This window comes from Podarcis cretensis (assembly GCF_951804945.1).
Source record: "Podarcis cretensis genome assembly, chromosome: 8".
Lineage (NCBI taxonomy): Eukaryota > Metazoa > Chordata > Lepidosauria > Squamata > Lacertidae > Podarcis > Podarcis cretensis.
Window position 1 is genome coordinate 74,198,114 of NC_137177.1, and position 18,928 is coordinate 74,217,041.

The 18,928-nt window shown below is 47.8% G+C and overlaps 1 protein-coding gene across 5 annotated transcripts in view; it reads right to left on the reverse strand.

Moving 5' to 3' along the window:
* The window catches only part of PUSL1 (pseudouridine synthase like 1), a 68,075-nt gene that overhangs the window by 17,831 nt on the left and 31,316 nt on the right, over positions 1-18,928 (reverse strand). For all 5 annotated transcript variants that reach the window (XM_079987253.1, XM_079987252.1, XM_079987251.1 and 2 more), the window contains 3 exons: positions 18,250-18,423; positions 7,864-7,918; positions 778-940 (listed from right to left, as the gene is read on the reverse strand). In XM_079987253.1, coding sequence (XP_079843379.1) covers positions 778-940; positions 7,864-7,918; positions 18,250-18,423 — 392 coding nt within the window. The remainder of the gene's footprint in view (positions 1-777; positions 941-7,863; positions 7,919-18,249; positions 18,424-18,928) is intronic.

An 18,928-nucleotide genomic window follows, 5' to 3' on the forward strand; every position in this document is an offset into this window, starting at 1 on the left:
CTGAAGCTTCCTTATATACCAGGTGAAACAAAGTTTCCATATTATCTAATGATTGGCAGCTGCTCTCCAGGGTCTAGGGCAGAGAGGTCTCTCCCTCCTCTGCAACCTGATCCTTTTTAATGGGAGATTTTTATTTCATGTAAGAGGATCTCTGCCCCACGTCCTTCAAATGCAGGCACACTGCAGCTTGTGATAATTAAAATCCAATTCATCACCCTGACACCACAACAGAGAACAAAAACAGTTTGGATTTTCCACCTTGCACACCAACGGATGTTTGGCTGGCATGGCTTAAATGCCTGCCTGAAACTCCCCTGTAGATTCTGCCTATGTCTCTTGGGGGGGGGGGCTGACAGTTTTAAGGGGGGGGAGTGTTACTGAAAGCAACACATTCAATAGCCTATTGACTTTGCCATGTTAATTCACACCACAGAACCTTCAGAACACAAAATAATTCCTCATAAAAATCCCAACTTTTAAGAATTCCTTGCACCCTACAAACACCAGTTCTCCAACAAAGTGTGGTGATAAACAGCACCACAGGACCTACTTCTTGCCTGAGATGCTCTATCTGCCTCTGAGCTGGACCACTTCAGACAGGGGCAACCTGATGGCTGCGTGATGCACGCTCAGTTTTCGATTCATCTGCCTGTGCTTGAGACAAGTCTGCACAGGGTCTGGGATGCTGAGGGTTGCTGAGCCTGGGACCTTCTGCAGGCAAGGCTACTAAGCTAAGGATTCTGTGCCCCAGAAGCAAGTGGGGGTTCCCAGACTAACCAGCTTCGCAGTACTCCACATCTTTGAGGAAGAGTCCATCGGGCGGCGCGATGGTGTTGTTGGGGTAAGCCATCAGGTCCCTGATCTCCAAAAGCCTTTGCACCTGACAAGGTTCGAGGCGGCCCTGGCCGACGGACACCAAGACGCCAACCATTCTCCGCACCTGGCAAGGGAAGGAAGGGGAGGGTCAAAAATCAATCCGGCGTCAGACAGGTCCCACAATCTGTACCTGTTAGGGCAAATCCAAGGGCTGTATCCCTTCTAAGTCAAGAGTCAACTCAATAGGATGAATCTATTGTTAGTCCTTGTCCAAGTACAGTGGTACCTTGGGTTACAAACGCTTCAGGTTACAAACTCCGCTAACGCGGAAGTAGTTGCTCTGGGTTCTGAACTTTGCCCCAGGATGAGAATGGAAATCGTGGGCCAGCGGCACGACGGCAGCGGGAGGCCCCATTAGCTAAAGTGGTACCTCAAGTTAAGAATGGACCTCCGGAACGAATTAAGTTTGTAACCCGAGGTACCACTGTAGAGCCATTTAAATCAATGGGCTTAAGGTAGCTGTGTCCATTCACTTCCATGGGTCTGACACGGGGTTATATCCAACATTAGACCTGGCCGGAGTTGCTAGACCCATTCAATTGTTTGTTCATTCAAAAGATTTCAGGGCAGTTCACAGAATATAGATAATAATAATAAAGTTCACAAGATAAAACATAGAAAATAATTAAAACCAAAAGAACAAAACAATAACACACACACCCTTCTCACAGTTATATTTAAAGGACTGTAGGATATTACCGGTAATCAGCAAAAGCCATGGAAGTGAATGGGCATGAACAGCCAATGGAACGCTGCGCAAATGGAATGTGCATTTTATTGACTTACACAATTAAGACTTTTGGCTATGTTCTCGATTTCTTAGGATCCCCACTCTAATAATGACAAACCTCTAGGCCACCAGACACCATCGGACTCGAGTTCCCATTAACCCCAGCCAACAGCCAGGGGTGATGGGAGTTGCAGAGCAGCACCATCGGGAAGGCTGTAGGCTCCCCATCTCCCCAATAAATAAATAAAAACTTGAAGAATGGCGGTGGTAAGACAACAAACATTTAAACAAATATTGACATTGTCCCATTGGATTAAAGCTTCTGACAATTAAGAGAGCTAGACGACACCAAACCAGCTGCCTCCGTTGGTTCTAGCTTGCCAGTTCTGAATATGCTTGGGAACAGCTTTCTGCATTTGTCTCTCTAGTCTAGGAGGGGTCAGATTTAAGGCCGGGGGTTAAACAAAACCTCTGTGGTAAAATCTGCCCTGAGCAGAGACCGCCAGGGACAGGAAACAGTCACAGATGTTGCTTCCAGGGGCTGCTTGTGGGCTTTAATGCCTTTTACAGTTCTTGCTCAGCTGTAGAAGGTCAGTGGGTGACCTTGGCCAGGCCACACTCCCTTTCAGACTGGCCCACCTCGCATGCTTGTCGTGAAGCTTGGCAGGGGGTGGGGAAGAACGACGGAGTCCCCGTCTTGCGCCCCTTGGGAGGAAAAACTTGAAAGAAAGAGGCCTTTTCCTCCGACCCAGCAGAGCTGCTTTTATAAAAAGGTCACATGGGTCAAAGAACGCGGCAGCGCAAGCCTGTTAGTTTCAGAAAGGAAACTTTAGTTCACTGCTCTCTTTCCTTTTGGCGGGAGAGCGGAGGTGAGTGAGCGTGTGAACACCTCCAGTGTCACCGACTTCTGCTCTTGCAGACGCTTGTGGGTGGACCACAAGCAGAGCCAAAATGCTGGGCTTCCCCCGCCCCATTTTCCTGCAGCAGGATGTCGGATGGGTAAAAGGAGGAAGGGTCGAGGCTCAGTGGGAGAGTTATCTACTTGGCAGAAGATTCCAGATCTGCAAAGGATCCCAGATTCAACCCCCACCATCTCCAGGCAGGGCTGGGAATGCTTCCCTGTCTAAGAACGTGGAGAGGCGCTGCCGGCCAGTGTAGGCAACACTAGTGAGGTGCATCTGTCTCCCTCATCACTGACTCTAAGGAGAACTATAAGGGCATTCCTGTTCCCTATAAGGGTTGGGAGATCCTGGCTGTGGCAGCCTTGGCAGGGTAATGTTTTTAGATGCTTAGGTGGTTTCCAAATATGTTTTTATTTCATTTTGAGTTGGGACTGCTTAAACGTTTCTTGACGCCTGCCCTGGCCTCTTTCAGGAACAAGGGCAGGAGAAAATAAAGCTAATAAAGAAGTAATAAGGAAAGCAAGAGACAGCTTCCCACGTGTCTTCCTAGCTCTGTTGATCAGAGCGTGGTGCTGAGAACGCCAAGTTTGCGGGTTCGATCCCCATATGGGAAAGCTGCGTATTGCAGGGGGCTGGACTAGATGATCATCAGGGTCCTTTCCAACCCTACAATTCTATTATTCTATGACTTGCAGCGGTGCAGTGGCAAAGCGCAGGTCCCTTCCTGATAGTCACAGCCATGCCCCCTTCGAAGATTATACAGGGATTTTATAATCATGAAATACTAATAATAATGGATACAATCCAACAATCAGTGCACATCTCCACGTGTTGCCTTTCAGCTACATCTACTATTTCTTGTGGGCAAATGATTTGCAGGTCTCCCAATATCTTCTTTCACAGCAACTTAAAGTTGTGTCTTCCTCGAAAGTCCACTGCATGCAACAGAACTTGCCCCCCACTCCCTTGAAACCAAAGCCTTTTGTGCTTTCAGTGTTCCTAAATACTGAGCTCTGGGACACGCATACTCTTGGGCATTGTTCCTGCACGCCTTCTCCAGAGGGACCCTAGGAGCCAATCCTCAGTGGCTGACTCACCTCCTTTCACTTTGATTGGCTCCAATCAGCCCAAAACGTGGGAAGACTTCTTCTCAGTGGCCAAAAACTTTTCCTATTGTGCTGACTGGGCGATTCCTGGACCCAGGAGACAGAAACCACTACATCACAGCTGGTTTGGTGCCATTTCCAGCGGAGGGAGGGAGACCTGTTGGACTGGGACCTGGGAGGTAAAGGTAAAGGGACCCCTGACCATTAGGTCCAGTCGTGGCCGAGGCTCAGTGGTTTAACCCACAGCGCCACCCGCATCCCTTAGGGTTAAACCACAGAGACCAAGACAAACCTGGGAGACCAAGGTTCAAATCCCCACTCAGCCATGGGGCTCACGGGGTGACCATGGGGCCAGTCATTGCCTCTCAGCCTACCTTACCTCACAGGGTTGTTGTGAGGATAACGGGGAACAAGGTGGTGGTTCTGTGTCGGCCACCTTAGAGGAAAGGTTTATGAACTTATGAATGAATGAATGAATGAGGGAGACTGTGGAGGTGGAAATGAAGGTGTGGAACAACAACAAAACCTCAGACAAACCAAAAATAGCAGCCGCCCCTCTGTGAGATAACAACTTGGAAGGAAAAGGATGTGGTTCCATCTGCCTCCCTTGCAGCTGCCCACATTCAGATGCAGGCTGTGGAAATCTGCGAGACGGCAGCTTTCTGGACCCTTCAGGAGGTTGCAGTTTTGCTGTATTTGCAGGGGCTTTATATACTCTGCTCTCCCACCCTGGGAAGGCCGCCCAGAGCAGTCAGTAACTAAACATTTCCTTTATAAATGTAAAACCCCAACCGCCGCCACCAAATTACAGCGCTCCAAAAGTTCAAGGAGGGGACAGTGGTTGGCGGAAGAAGAGAAGGCCTTTTTGCGTGCAAAAGAGCTCAAGACACTCCTGGCAGGGCAGGGAAAGAATCCCACACAGCTGCTGCCAGTCAGAGTAGATGATAAGGAGCACATGGGACAAATGTTCTGACCTAGTGTAAATATAGCTTCCTAGGGGAGCATGCCAGATCTGAGGCTGTGTGCATAAATTCCTAGCAATTAAGAAGGAAGGGGGGCCATGTTGCTCAGTGGGTGGAGCATCTGTGCTGCATGACTAAGTTTCAACCCACCACATCTTTAGGAAGGGCTGGGAAAGACCCCCTGGAGGTGGCCATAGGAACATTGGAAGCTGGTTTATTACTGAATCAAACAACTGGCCCATCTAAGCTCAGTATTGTTTACACTGATTGGCAGCAACTCTCCAGAGTTTTCAATGCCGGGACTCTCTCCCAGCTGGGATTGAACCTGGGACCTTCAGCAATCAAAGCAGATGCTCTGCCACTGAGCCACAGCCTTTCCCCAAGGTTGGCACAGATGAGACTGAGCTAGATGAGCCAGTGTAAGGCAGATTCCTATGTTCCTCAGGTGTAACTGCAGCTCAGCGGCACACAGGTTCAATCCCTGGCATCTCTGGCCAAAAGGACCATGTAGGAAAGATACTTGACTGCAGCTCTCAGCAGTCCCAGCCTCTGGGATCATTAGCAGCTGGAGTCCAGCAACATCTGGAAGGCCAGAGGTTCCCCTCTCCCCGAATACTGCAGGGTTCTTGGGGGAGCCACAGGCCAACACAAACAGCACTTCTAGCTTTCACCACCAGAGGGCACTGCCCTCCTACACTTTGATGGTTCTATTCAACATTTCCATTTTAATCTCTCTCTTTTCATGCCATGCATTTTAAGCACATGGCTTCCACTCAAAGTACTTTCCTCCTTACAGAGCCACAATTCCCAGTGCCTTTAAACTACAGTTCCCAGGATTCTTTGGGGAACTGTTTACATGTGTGTCAAACGCACTTTAAATACATAGTGTGGATCTGCTGTTTCCCGTCTAGGGTGCTTTGGATCTGTACTTTATCTAACCAAGGGCAAACACTGACGCCCGTTCACCAAGTACTGACATGCCACAGCTTGGGCATAAAACCAGAGGGGGGCGGCAGTGAGAAGACTGTGTCAGTTTCCTTGAGTTTCTGATCCAGTGTAGATGTTCCATTTAAAGAGTTAAATAAATCTCAACCCTTCGTTGGATGAGGCTATGAGGCAGCGTTGCATAGACACTTGCCTCAAAAGAAGATTTTGCACCTAGGCCCTGCAATTCAAGCAAGCTGGACTCTGCAACCCACACCAGCAAATTACCATGCACCCCACTGTATAATTCGTCCTCCGTGTTTGCATTCTTGTCGTGTAAGTGCAAAAAGGGAGGCTAGTGCCCTACAAAGCATAGGAAACAATCAAGAGGTACAGAAAACATTTTTTTTTTCGTTGGGGCAGCAGTGGGATCTGTCTGCAGAGCTGATGGGAGTACTAGAGAGTCATGCCCATCACAACTTCAAGCTCCCAAACTTTCTACAGCAAATGCCATTGATCTAAGGAACTGCCTATTCTGGGCTAAGAAAGCAGGGGAAGCTACCAACTGTCACCATGCAAGGACTCTTTCATGAAATGTGCTCAACATGCAAACTACCAGGCTGCGAAAGGGAGAAGCTGATGGCTTGTGTTACGTCAAAAAGCCCTGACATGGCAGCTATTTTGTGATTGCCACCCAGAGCACCCTCTCAAAACTTTAAACATTGACCCCCCAAAGACCACCAGCCTTTTCTTTAATCCAAGATTAGGGGGGTCCTATAACAACACGGGTGTTGTTGGGATGCGGGTGGTGCTGTGGGTTAAACCACAGAGCCTAGGACTTGCCGATCAGAAGGTCGGCGGTTCGAATTCCCATGATGGGGTGAGCTCCCGTTGCTCGGTCCCTGCTCCTGCCAACCTAGGAGTTCGAAAGCACATCAAAGTGCAAGTAGATAAATAGGTACCGCTCCAGCGGGAAGGTAAACGGCGTTTCCGTGTGCTGCTCTGGTTCGCCAGAAGTGGCTTAGTCATGCTGGCCACATGACCCGGAAGCTGTACGCTGGCTCCCTCGGCCAATAAAGCGAGATGAGCGCCGCAACCCCAGAGTTGTCCGCGACTGGACCTAATGGTCAGGGGTCCCCTTTACCTTTACCTTACAACAACACATTCCAAGTCCTAACACACACACACACACACACACACACACACACACACACACACAGAAAAGTGAACTTGGAATCTCTGCTGCATTCTTTCTCCTAAATATAAAGTACTATTCTAGTCTAAATATAAAGTACTATTCTGAATGAGGCCCTGAATTAAAATGGCGCAAAGGAGGCTGCCTCACACCAAGTTGGAGCGTTGCTCTATCTAGCTCGGTACTGTCCGCACTGACTGGCAGCAGCTCCCCAGAGTTTTCAAGGCAGGGAGTCTCTCCTAGCCTTACCTGGAGATGCTGCTGGGGATTGAACCCAGGACCTTCTGCACTCAAAGCAGGTGCTCTGCCACTGAGCCACAGCCTTTCCCCAAGGTTGGCACAGATGAGACTGAGCTACATGACCCAGTGGTGGCAGCCATCAGATACGGGTATTAAACCAATTCACAGCGAGGGATCAGTACTGGTCACAATGGCTATGTAGAACTTCTAGGTTCAGAGGCAGTATACAGGGAAGCAGCAACGGGAGTGAGTTATCACCTTTGTGTCTTAGATTCCCAAATCAGGATCGCCAGCTCAACAACATTCTACAGTTCATAGAGTCGTAGAATTGGGACTCCAAAGATCACATAGCACAACTCACTCCCCAGAGCAGGATCTGCTGTGCCACCGCGCAGAGGGACCATTTGATGAAGCCTGCTTCGTGTGCAAACTACCAGGTCACAATATGGAGAAGGTGTTCAGAGCAGGACCCAAAGATACCAAACGCTGAGGATAATAAAGGTAAAGGGACCCCTGACCATTAGGTCCAGTCGTGACCAACTCTGGGGTTGTGGCGCTCATCTCGCTTTATTGGCCAAGGGAGCCGGTGTACAGCTTCCGGGTCATGTGGCCAGCATGACTAAGCCGCTTCTGGCAAACCAGAGCAGTGCACGGAAACACCGTTTACCTTCCCGCCGGAGCGGTACCTATTTATCTACTTGCACTTTGATGTGCTTTTGAACTGCTAGGTGGGTCGGAGCAGGGACCGAGTGATAGGAGCTCACCCCGTTGCGGGGATTCGAACCGCTGACCTTCTGATCGGCAAGTCCTAGGCTCTGTGGTTTAACCCACAGCACCATCCGCGTCCCTTAGGATAATAACGGAGTGTAAAAACTGGGTTCAGGCCAGTTTAAAGCTGGCTTTTGTGGAGAATTAGCTTTCACAGTACCTGTTTGTAGAGAAAAGAGGGAGCTGTAAACTCCATCTCCCAAAACCTCAGATGGCTGGAAAAAAGCAAAGGGGGGAAAAATGTTAGAGATAAAACAATCAGGATGGACAGAAGGAAGCATTTTTTCAACACTGTGCATTGTTCAGCTCTGGAACGTGCTTCTGCAGGATGGATTTTTGCTACCGCTCTGGATGTTTCTAAGACCTCCTGAAGAATGATGTGGGCCCATCAGCTGATAGGCAGGAGGAGTGCATCCTTCCTCCAATAGCACTGGGGGGCGGGGGGGGGGGGCGCGGAGAGAATAAATCAGTTTCAAAAATGAGTTTCCCAACTGTTGCTTTGCTAGAACGAGGCACGCTCTCCCTGCCTATCAGCTGACTGGCACTGAGGGTCCACCTTGCTCCAAACAAATCTCACCATAAGCATGCATGTGGGGCAGGTGGGTGTGCTAAAGCCAGATTCAGACTGTGGGCTGGAGCATCCCCACCCATGTTGTCGGGCAAGATTGGTGGCAGCGGACCAGCTGTTTTGAGGGGCTGCTTCTCCACCATCTTGCCGGCCCTGATGAAGAGTCAAGAGCATTTTGATGCACAGCAGACCAAGCAGTGCCCTTCACATTAGCAGTGAGGGCCAGGAATGGAACCTCCAGGGACAGAGGCAGTATACCTGACCACCTGGGCACAAGCGACAGGGGTACAGCCACTGCCTTCATGCTGGGGGCAATCCAATGTATGCAGGGTGAGCTTCTAATAAACCAAGCAGCTCAGAAGCCACTTCAGCAACATATTTTAAGTAGGAGTGGACGGATCTGTCGATTTCTACTCCGTGCCACTTTCATATGTGGAGTTGATACTTTTTAGTTGATTTTCATATGTAATAATTTATTTCTTGCTGTATTAGAGGATATTTGGAATACATGTTCACTAGGTCTCGCAATACGGAATTCCTTGTGTATTTTTTCATAGCTGATTATTATGGGTAGTGTTTGTTTTGATGCTAAAGATGTTCAATTTAGTTGGTAATTCTGTCTTACAGAATTTGGCAGTCCTCTTGGGTTTTGTTTTTAAAAACAAAGATGTTTTCACCCAGGTCGCAAACCATTTAGAGACATGTTTAAATATAACTTTGGAACTCCCTGCTTACTGATAGCAGGCAGGCGCCTTCGTGGTACCCTCTTCGACACCTGCTAAAAACATTTCTGTTTAGATAAGCCTCCCCAGTTGTTGATATGAACTTTCATCTGTTTCTACTATATTATCAATTTACATTTTCAAAAGTCTGAAATTACTGTTGTTAATTTTTCCAGTTGGTAATATTATTATTTGATCCTTTTTGTAAATCCCTTTGGGGCTTTGTTTTTCAATCTTTCAAGCAATTTGTAAATCTTATGAAATAAATAATACAAATATTACAAATAAGCAGTATATAACTTGTCCAAGTGGACAATAACTAAAATCCAGGTCGGATCCATCTCATTACTGTATATGGGTGTGTTTTTTTGAAGTTAATATTCACACTATTTTTGTATGCCTTTTTCAAAAAAACATTTCCGCACACATTCTACCATTTAAAAAACACCAAGACTTCAGATTTAGCAAGCATTTTGACATATTGTCTGAGAAGGTAATGGCAGAACTCATAGACGTGCATATGTTAAGAAGTAACTGGTTTCTGACCGGCATGTTAAGTCCAGGAAATGTGAACCGGGGCACTTTGCTTTAAAAACAAAAAACTGCAAGTCAAATGAAATACTTGAACGTTCTCAATTTTTTTGAGTGCAGCGTTTGTATAATCTCCTCTGGCAAAAAAAAAAAAATGAAAATGAAAATCTGGGTCCGTCTTAAGGCAGAAAAGGAACTCACTGGACCTTTGTAAGTGGAGGCTGGTCCATCAGGGCAAAGGGGGCAGTGCCCCACCAAGCGCAATCTGGACTCAGCCATCCACCACCTGCCTGACTTCTTACAACTTGTCCGCTTCCACCTCCCTTAAGTTTCAGGTGCTGTCCTTGCAGAACTCAGCAGGGAGGTAGATGGGGACACACCTGAGTTGGTTGAACCAAACGTTGGCTCTGGCGCCACCTACTGTTGGGCTCCCTGCCTTCCTCCGCACCAGTTCCAATGGGCACCATCCGCCTTTTGCCCGTGAGAGTGTTTGTTATGCTCAGGTCCACCTTTTGCAGGTTTTGCAGAAACACCTGCCTGCTCACTGTGAGGTCAGGATGTTGGGCTTGCCGAACTCTTGGCCTGACCCAGCAGCCAGGCTCCATTAGCTATTTGTGATAATATATATAGTGGTACCTCGGGTTAAGTACTTAATTCGTTCCAGTGGTCCGTTCTTAACCTGAAACTGTTCTTAACCTGAAGCACCACTTTAGCTAATGGGGCCTCCTGCTGCCGCCGTGCTGCCGGAGCACGATTTCTGTTCTTATCCTGAAGCAAAGTTTTTAACCTGAAGCACTATTTCTGGGTTAGCGGAGTCTGTAACCTGAAGCATATGTAACCCGAGGTACCACTGTATACCGTACTTTTCCATGTATAAGACTAGGTTTTTTCTTTAAAAATTATGCTAAAAAGTGGGGGCCGTCTTATACATGGATAGCGCATAGTGCAAATTTCTTAAATTTGAGCCCCCCAAAATAGGGGGTGTCTTATACATGGAAAAATATGGTCTCTCTCTCTCTCTGAGTGAGACTTACACAAATAGTTAAATATAAATCTATAAACTTGTCAGGCTGGCAACACTTGAACAACAAATATTATTCACAAACTCCTCCAGACAGCGCCTGCGTGAAGTCCCCACACCTCTCAGTTTCACAGTCAAGTTAGAAGTAACTGAATAACCAGCCAACTGCCAATTTCCAACTGCCACCCCCTTTCCCCAATACCACCTATTCCTTGTGAAATACATTCCCAATGAAATTACATTACAAATACTGACAGGCTCTTCTTTTTTGGGGGGGAGGAAATTGAGAGCCGGGGTCAAGGCCCCCTGGTGTCTGCTTGCGTGCGAGAACAGAGGACAGCAGCCCAGATTAAGGGCTCCGGCCTGCTTTTAGTGACTCACGAAGAGCCTGAGGCCTCTGCCTAAATCTCTCAGTGACCGAAAATATAAGCGATTCAGCCTTAATGGGAAGCAGGCGCAACAAAGTGCGATCGATAGGCTGCTCCCTCCCGCCTCCCCACTTGCGAGGAGAAAGGATTATGGTTCCACTTAAAATCCTTCTTTAAAGCTGGGAGGGAAACGATGGGTCCAAATCTGCGAGCCGGCAAAGAGCACCCCAAATCTATCTTCGGCCTCAGTGCTTGGGATTAATCTGCCAACTGGGGTCTTTGATTTTTCCACAGGGCGAATTGGGGCAGGCTGTAAATTGGCAAGGTGTATGAAAGGCTGCTGTCACCGTTTGTTGTTGTTTAGTTGTTTAGTCGTATCCGACTCTTTGTGACCCCATGGACCAGAGCACGCCAGGCACTCCTGTCTTCCACTGCCTCCCGCAGTTTGGTCAAACTCATGCTGGTAGCTTCGAGAACACTGTCCAACCATCTCGTCCTCTGTCGTCCCCTTCTCCTTGTGCCCTCCATCTTTCCCAACATCAGGGTCTTTTCCAGGGAGTCTTCTCTTCTCATGAGGTGGCCAAAGTATTGGAGCCTCAGCTTCAGGATCTGTCCTTCCAGTGAGCACTCAGGGCTGATAACCTTCAGAATGGATAGGTTTGATCTTCTTGCAGTCCATGGGACTCTCAAGTCTCCTCCAGCACCATAATTCAAAAGCATCAATTCTTCGGCCATCAGCCTTCTTGATGGTCCAGCTCTCACTTCCATACATCACTACTGGGAAAACCATAGCTTTAACTATACAGACCTTTGTTGGCAAGGTGATGTCACTGCTTTTTAAGATGCTGTCTAGGTTTGTCTTTGCTTTTCTCCGAAGAAGCAGGCGTCTTTTAATTTTGTGACTGCTGTCACCATCTGCAGTGATCACGGAGCCCAAGAAAGTAAAATCTCTCACTGCCTCATGGATCACTGCCTTGCTGTGGCGAAGGGGCTTGAATAACTCAGAGAAGCTATGAGCTATGCCGTGCAGGGCCACCCAAGATGGATAGGTCATAGTGGAGAGTTTTGACCAAACGTGATCCACATGGAGCAGGAACCGGCAAGCCACTCCAGTATCCCTGCCAAGAAAACTCCATGGACAAAGACAACAGGCTGTTACCGTTAGCTCTTGTCTTTTGTTCACCGTCCCCAAAAAAGGCTGTAGAGCAAGCTTGGCCAGGTTTACTCCCAACCTAAGGCTTACTTTGGATTGAGGGGCTAGAAGTAGTCACTGCCTGCTTCATCCACATGGAGGACTTGGCAGAACCAGCCTTGAGGACTAGTAATTTTTTTTTTTTTTTAAGCCACCACTTGCTTATTTGTGTGGCGGGGTTGACAGAACAACCCTTGAGGACAAATAACTTAACAAAAAAACCACCACTTGCTTATTTGCAGAACAAACTTTAAAGATGCGTTACATTTTTACTACTATTACTAATAATAATCCACTGTGTGTTTATTTGTGGGTAGGGTTTGCCAGAAGAATCTTGAGGACTAGGAACTTAAAACAAAAACGGAAACACCACCACCATGGAAGTCAAAAGGTTTACGTTTTTTATGCCGACTTGCAGGATTCATGGCATGTTGTTTTCCAGGCCTCCCACTTCTAACAATTCAGCCAAAAATAAATAGTGCTGACAAGGGAGAGGGTGGGATAATAGGTCTGTAATCACCTAGCATGTGATTTCATGAGGGAGGCAGCTATCCATCTCTCTCTCTCTCACTGGGCTCTTTCAGATGGGTTTTTAAAAGAATGTGATTTCCTCACTCAGCAGTCTAGGGTGGGCTAACAGAAAAGTCAGCAAATCTGACAGTGTTTAAAGCTCAGAGGGTTTCCAGCAGTCAGGGAACTGGGCAGGCGGCACAGCCAGGTGGTAAAGCTTCGTCTGGACTGTACCACTTGCAGCAGCGCCATGGGGGGGGGAGAGAAAATATGGCGTAGACCAAATCCACCCCCTGCCCTGAATTCATCATTCCATTCACAGGGAACATTTGGGGAGGGGTCATTCCATTAATTGTTACTTCATGTTGTTTCATGATGCCACCACCCTGGTAAAATCTACCTGTGCCAACACAAGGAAGTACTGCCGAAACACGGAAGTACTGGAACGGGTTACTTCTGGGTTTCGGCGCTCGCGCAAAAGCACTAAATTGCACTTTGTGCATGCACAGAAGCACTGAATCGCAATCCGTGCATGCGCTGGTGCGTGTTGCAAACGTGCATCCCGCACGGATCATGTTTGCAACCCGAGCGTCCACTGTAGTTTTTTTAAAAAAACCTAAAACTAAAACCTCAAAGCGGTTTCCAAAAAGAATGAAATAATCAGTTTTTAAAATAATAATAATAATAATAATAATAATAATCCCCCTTTAAATATATCCAATAAGAGAACAATGAACAAGAACATCAGAAAATCCCTGATGGACTGGGCCAAAGGATCTGGTCCTCACAGCAACCAACAAGATGTTAATTAGGGAAGCCTGAAAGCAGGACCTGAGTGCAACAACAGCACTGTCCAATTTGTGATTCCCAGAGCCTGGCATTCCGGAGCATTTCTGCTTCCAGCTGTGGAGGCAGAGCATAGCCATCATGGCTAATAGCCACAATTTGTCCCCTCCTCCATGAATTTGTCCCATGCTCTTTTAAAGCCATCCATGCTGGTGGCTGTAGGAGTGAGTTCCACAGTTCCACTATGCGCTGCATGAGGAAATCCTTTCTTTTATCTCTCCTGAATCTTCCAGCCATCAGCTTCACTGGATACCCATGAGTTCTGAGTGTTATGAGGGAGGGAGAAAAAAGTTCCCTCATCCACTTTTTCCACACCATGAATATTTTAAACACTTGTACTACTAATTGCCCCCTGCTCCCCCTTTCCCTAAAGTAAAAAGTCCCAAATTCTGCAACTTTTCCTCATGGGAGCAAGTTGCTCCACCCCCTCGATCTTTTGCTTTTATTCATTTCATGAAAATCACACACCACTTAAGACTGTAAGAAACCAACAACCTCAAAGCACTTTACAAATAAAGAGGAAACCAAAAGATTGGTTCGTCTCTTAATCCTGAAACTTTTCCAGCCCTACAATATCCTTTTTTCGAGGTGAGGCAAACCACACGCTCCTTTAAAATATCCGTTCCTTTCTGCCCTGAATCAGCTGAAAGTTGGTAGTAAGTGATGTTTACTGATAACAATTATTTTATTATTGAACAAAATCTATACATAGCTTGATTGCTAAAAACAACAACTCCAAAACCTCAAAGCGATGTACAACCCCCACCCCCAAGAAAATAAAGAAAAAAATCACAATAGTTTAAAACATTCCAAATATTAAAATACTTTGAATGGGGTTGAAATCCACATCAACTTTCTAAGCACCTCATGTCAACTTTTTCCTTTTTTTTAAGGGAAATTCCCTTATTCCAAATAGGATTCCTTGCAAGAAAAGGGAAAAATTGACAGCTATGACCTGGGTAGGTTTGTCTAAACTAGAATTTTAGCAGGTGCCAAAAAGAGCGCAGTGAAGGTGGCTGCCTGATATCATGAGGCGGGCAGTTCCAAAGTGTAAGCGATGGCACATGAAACGGTCACAGAGCCCTTACAAATGTGGAACAGGTGTTACGTGGCACCTGCAGTAATGCCAATGGATAACGGAAACAATGACCTTGGATAGCGTCTCTCCCTCCATGGAGGGTCTTCCACCTGTGTGAGAAGCCCTCGCTCTGAAATTCCTGGGTTGCACAAGAGAGCCTGTCAACACCCACCCGCAGTTCCATGACTATTATTCAATCCGTTTTCGGATCACATGGAGACTTTGCTCCGAGGCAGCTGGTCTTTCTCCCACAACCTGGCAGGGCCCAGCGGGCCCAGGAAAGAGAAACAATAGGAATCGTGTTGGTTTTCTCTTTTTGAAAATGCAAGATTCCTCACTCTCCTCCTGCGCCCCCTCCTCCCCACCCGCCTCCAGCATCCTGTTCAAACGGTTGGCACCCTTAACGCTCAATTTTCTTTGTTTATTCTGAACAAGAATTAATCTGCCTTTATTGGGCGTTATGGGATAAGCTGGGGGGGGGTGGAGAGAAAGACAATCTGTTACGAAGGGTTGTCCTACGCAAAGCAGACCCGCTGAAATTAATGGGCATGATTTACTTAGGTTAAAGGTAAAGGGACCCCTCACCGTTAGGTCCAGTCATGGCCGACTCTGGGGTTGCGGCACTCATCTCGCTTTATTGGCCGAGGGAGCCGGCGTACAGCTTCCGGGTCATGTGGCCAGCATGACTAAGCCGCTTCTAGCGAACCAGAGCAGCGCATGGAAACGCCGTTTACCTTCCCGCCGGAGCGGTACCTATTTATCTACTTGCACTTTGACGTGCTTTCGAACTGCTAGGTGGACAGGAGCAGGGACCGAGCAACCAGAGCTCACCCTGTTGCGGGGATTCGAACCGCCGACCTTCTGATCGGCAAGTCCTAGGCTCAGTGCCACCCGCGTCCCTCACTTAGGTTAGTGGGTTCTCAATCTCTTTTCCTCTGGGCCACACTTTCAAAATAAATAAAAAATCGCACGCACCACACCAGTTTTGCTGCGGGGCATGTTAAAGGGTACGGTGGCACCATCCTCATAATAAAAACTACCACAGAGATATCAACATTTCTGAAAGTAGGGGTTCCACAGGGTTCTAATTGTAGAGACAAGCTCCTAGTCCTGAACAACGTGGTGGAGAAATGTGAGCAGGGTTTCGTTCAATCTCTGAATCTAAGAGGCAGGTTTCAGCAGGGGCTGCTGGCAGGCGGGGTGGCACTTCAGCACCACAGACAGCTCCCTGCCCCTCTATTCCCCACTCCTCTTCTCAGGCTCTCTGCCTTGACAGCTGCTTCCTCTGGCTCCTTCTTTGCCAAATAAAACAGACACGTCCACACAACTCCTTGAAAGACCTCCGCTTCTGAAAGCAGGGCAGACAATGCTGGATAACCTTGGGAACGCACTTATCCTTCGACACGGCAAGAAAAAAGGCCCCTGCATTATAGTAATCCAAGTTCGTTTTCCTTATTTTTTCCCCCCTCTCTCCTTTCTCTTTCCAACAATGTGCTTCCAAGTAGAATTACTCCGTGTCCTTCCAGTTTCAAATAATCCTCCTATTCTCCCCCCCCCCCGGCTTTCTCGCTTCCCCTTCAAACAATGGAGTGCGGTTTCCGAACCCGGCGTCTTAAGGGCATCTGTTGGAAACAGGCCTTTTCTCTCGAGCAGGGGAGTTGCTAAGCAACTCTGGAGAGGGGATTGGCAACGTCCCATCAAGAGGAGCATCAAGACCATGATCCTGAGCTTCAGTGCTGTGGTGCGCTGTAATGGGCTGTCTGTGGCCACCTGTTTCTGTCCACATACGCTGTCAAGGGACAGGAGCTGGGGAGCAAAGATGACTGAAAGGGAGTTCCAATGCTTCCAATGAAAGGTCGTAGCTCAGTGGTTAGAGCATCTATCTATCTATCTATCTATCTGTTGGACTCTCAGGTCAAGGGCTGCGATCAGCTGCACGTAACTCGGCAGTAGAGCAGCTGTCTTCATGCAGAAGTTCAATCCACAGCGTCTCCAGGTAGGTCCCGCCCAAAACCCTGGAGACCCGCTGCCAGTTTGTATTTGCAGCCCTGCATCAGTAGACGGTGGAGAAGTGGGCTATTGATGGCTATGGGACCACCTCTCCTGGTATGCCCTGCAGAGGACCTTTAGATCCATAAATAGCAACACCCTAGAGGTCCCGGGCCCTAAGGAAGTTAGATTAGCTTCAACCAGAGCCAGGGCCTTTTCAACTCTGGCTCCGGCCTGGCGGAACGCTCTGTCTCATGAGACCAGGGCCCTGCGGGATCTGATTTCTTTCTGCAGGGCCTGTAAGACAGAGTGGTTCCTCCTGGCCTTTGGCTTGGAATCAACTTGATCCCCTCCCCGTCTTTCCTTTTTCCTTTCTCCTTCTGTGATGGAACCCCTATTTGGGGACTTCCCTGGGTTTTTTTCTAGCCCACGTAGAACCAGTCTGGATAGTTGGCCTTGGTGAAGACTTGATGTTTTCATCCCCCAAAAGTTTTTGATTTGAGTTTCCACTGAAATGAAGCTGCATTTTAATGTTGTACTTTAATCTTGTTTTTAAGTTGTATTTTAATCAATTGTTTTTTATACATGGTGTTAGCCGCCCTGAGCACAGTCTTGGCTGGGGAGGGCGGGGTATAACTAATTTTTTTATATATTTATGATGATGATGATGATGATGATGATGATGTCATAAGAGAAGGTCATAGCTCACTGATGGATTGACAATCACTGATGGATTGACTTCCTTCCATGAAGAGGGTCCCAGGTTCAGGACTGGGGTGCCCTCTGCCCGAAACCTCGAGGAGCCACTGCCAGTCAGTGTTGACAATACCAAGACAGATGGATCAAGGGGTCTGACTCTGTATAAGCCTTACTAGGTTCCTGTAGGAGGCGTGAGAGAGGCTTCTAAAATGGAGAAGAGAGAGAGCTATGCATTGGAACTGACAAGGCTACGTTTAAAATGGATGAACACAACTAACTTGGGTCGGTTGATTTCAGTGGGTGTATCCTTGAGCATCCTTTTAGGTGGAAACAACCCAGAGCAGCACATCTGCAACCCTGCCATGGCAAGGACACTATTGAACTGGGTGGACTGAGGGTCTAACTTGAGGCAAGGGACCTTTCTTTGATTCTATCCCCTGCATTCTTCCTGCAAAAGTGATCAGCAAACAATGGGAATAAATTGTTCAAAAACAGCAAACAAGCAAGCAAACAAATGATATAGAATTAATGGGTCATATCCAACTAACACTGCACACACCCCAAACATTTAAAGCATGTGCACACCCAAGAATCCTGGGAACTGTAGTTTGTTAAGGGAAATTGTCACTTGGAAGGGTAAACTACAGTTCTCAGGAATTTTTTTAGGGGGCTGTTGAGGAGATGGGCTTTAAATGTATAGTGCGTATACACAGTCTAAGACCTACTCAGAGAAGACCCATTGAAATGAATGGACCTAAGTTAGTCATACAATCATCAAAGCGGAAGGGACCCTGAGGATCATCTAGTCCAACCCCCTGCAATGCCGGAATATGTAGCTGTCCCATACAGGAATTGAAACTGCCACCTTGGGGTTATCAGCACCACGCTCTAACCAACGACCATATCCATTAATGTCAATGGACCTACTCTGAATAGGGCTAGCACTGAATGCAACCCATTATTTTATTTTTAATGGGTCCACTGAACCTGGCCTCCCGCCATAAAAACCCCAGGGATGTTACCTGTCTTTGCTGTGCTCCGAGAGAAAGCCAGGAACAGGTCTGACCTCCACCCGCGAAAGGCTCTTAACTGGGTCTCGCTTGGGGAGCTCCGCAGAGGCTGAGCGAAAGGTGCTGAAGTTGTGGGTGCCCAGCAGGAAGGCCGCTGCCTCCTGCATGGCCAGCGGGTTCAGGTGGCTGAAGTGAGACAGGGAAAAGACTCTGAGAACAGCGAAGGAACATAGGGAGCTGCTTCACAGAAGGCGAGATCATCTAGGCCACGGTTTCCCAAATGTGAGCCTCCAGCTGTTTTGGGGCTACAACTCCCATCATCCCTAGCTAGCAGGACCAGTGGTCAGGGATGATGGGAACTGTAGTCGAAAAACAGCTGGAAACCCAGGTTTGGGAAACCCTGATCTAGGCCAGCCTTATGCCAGCCTGGGGGTCCTCTGGTTGTGTTGGACCACAACTCCCATGACTCGGCTGGGGCTGATGGGAGTTGTGGTCCTACCATAGCTGTCAAGCGTCCCTTATTTGGCGGGACAGTCCCTTATTCCAGCGCCATGTCCCGCTGCTGTCCCTTATTGATGATGTCCCTTAAATTTCCCGGGTTTCAAAGGAAGCAGCTCCTCTCTCTCCCTCCCTGCCAGCCAGGGAGGCAGGAGGCTCAAGCTGTGTTGCTTGGCTGCGTTGCTCACCCAAT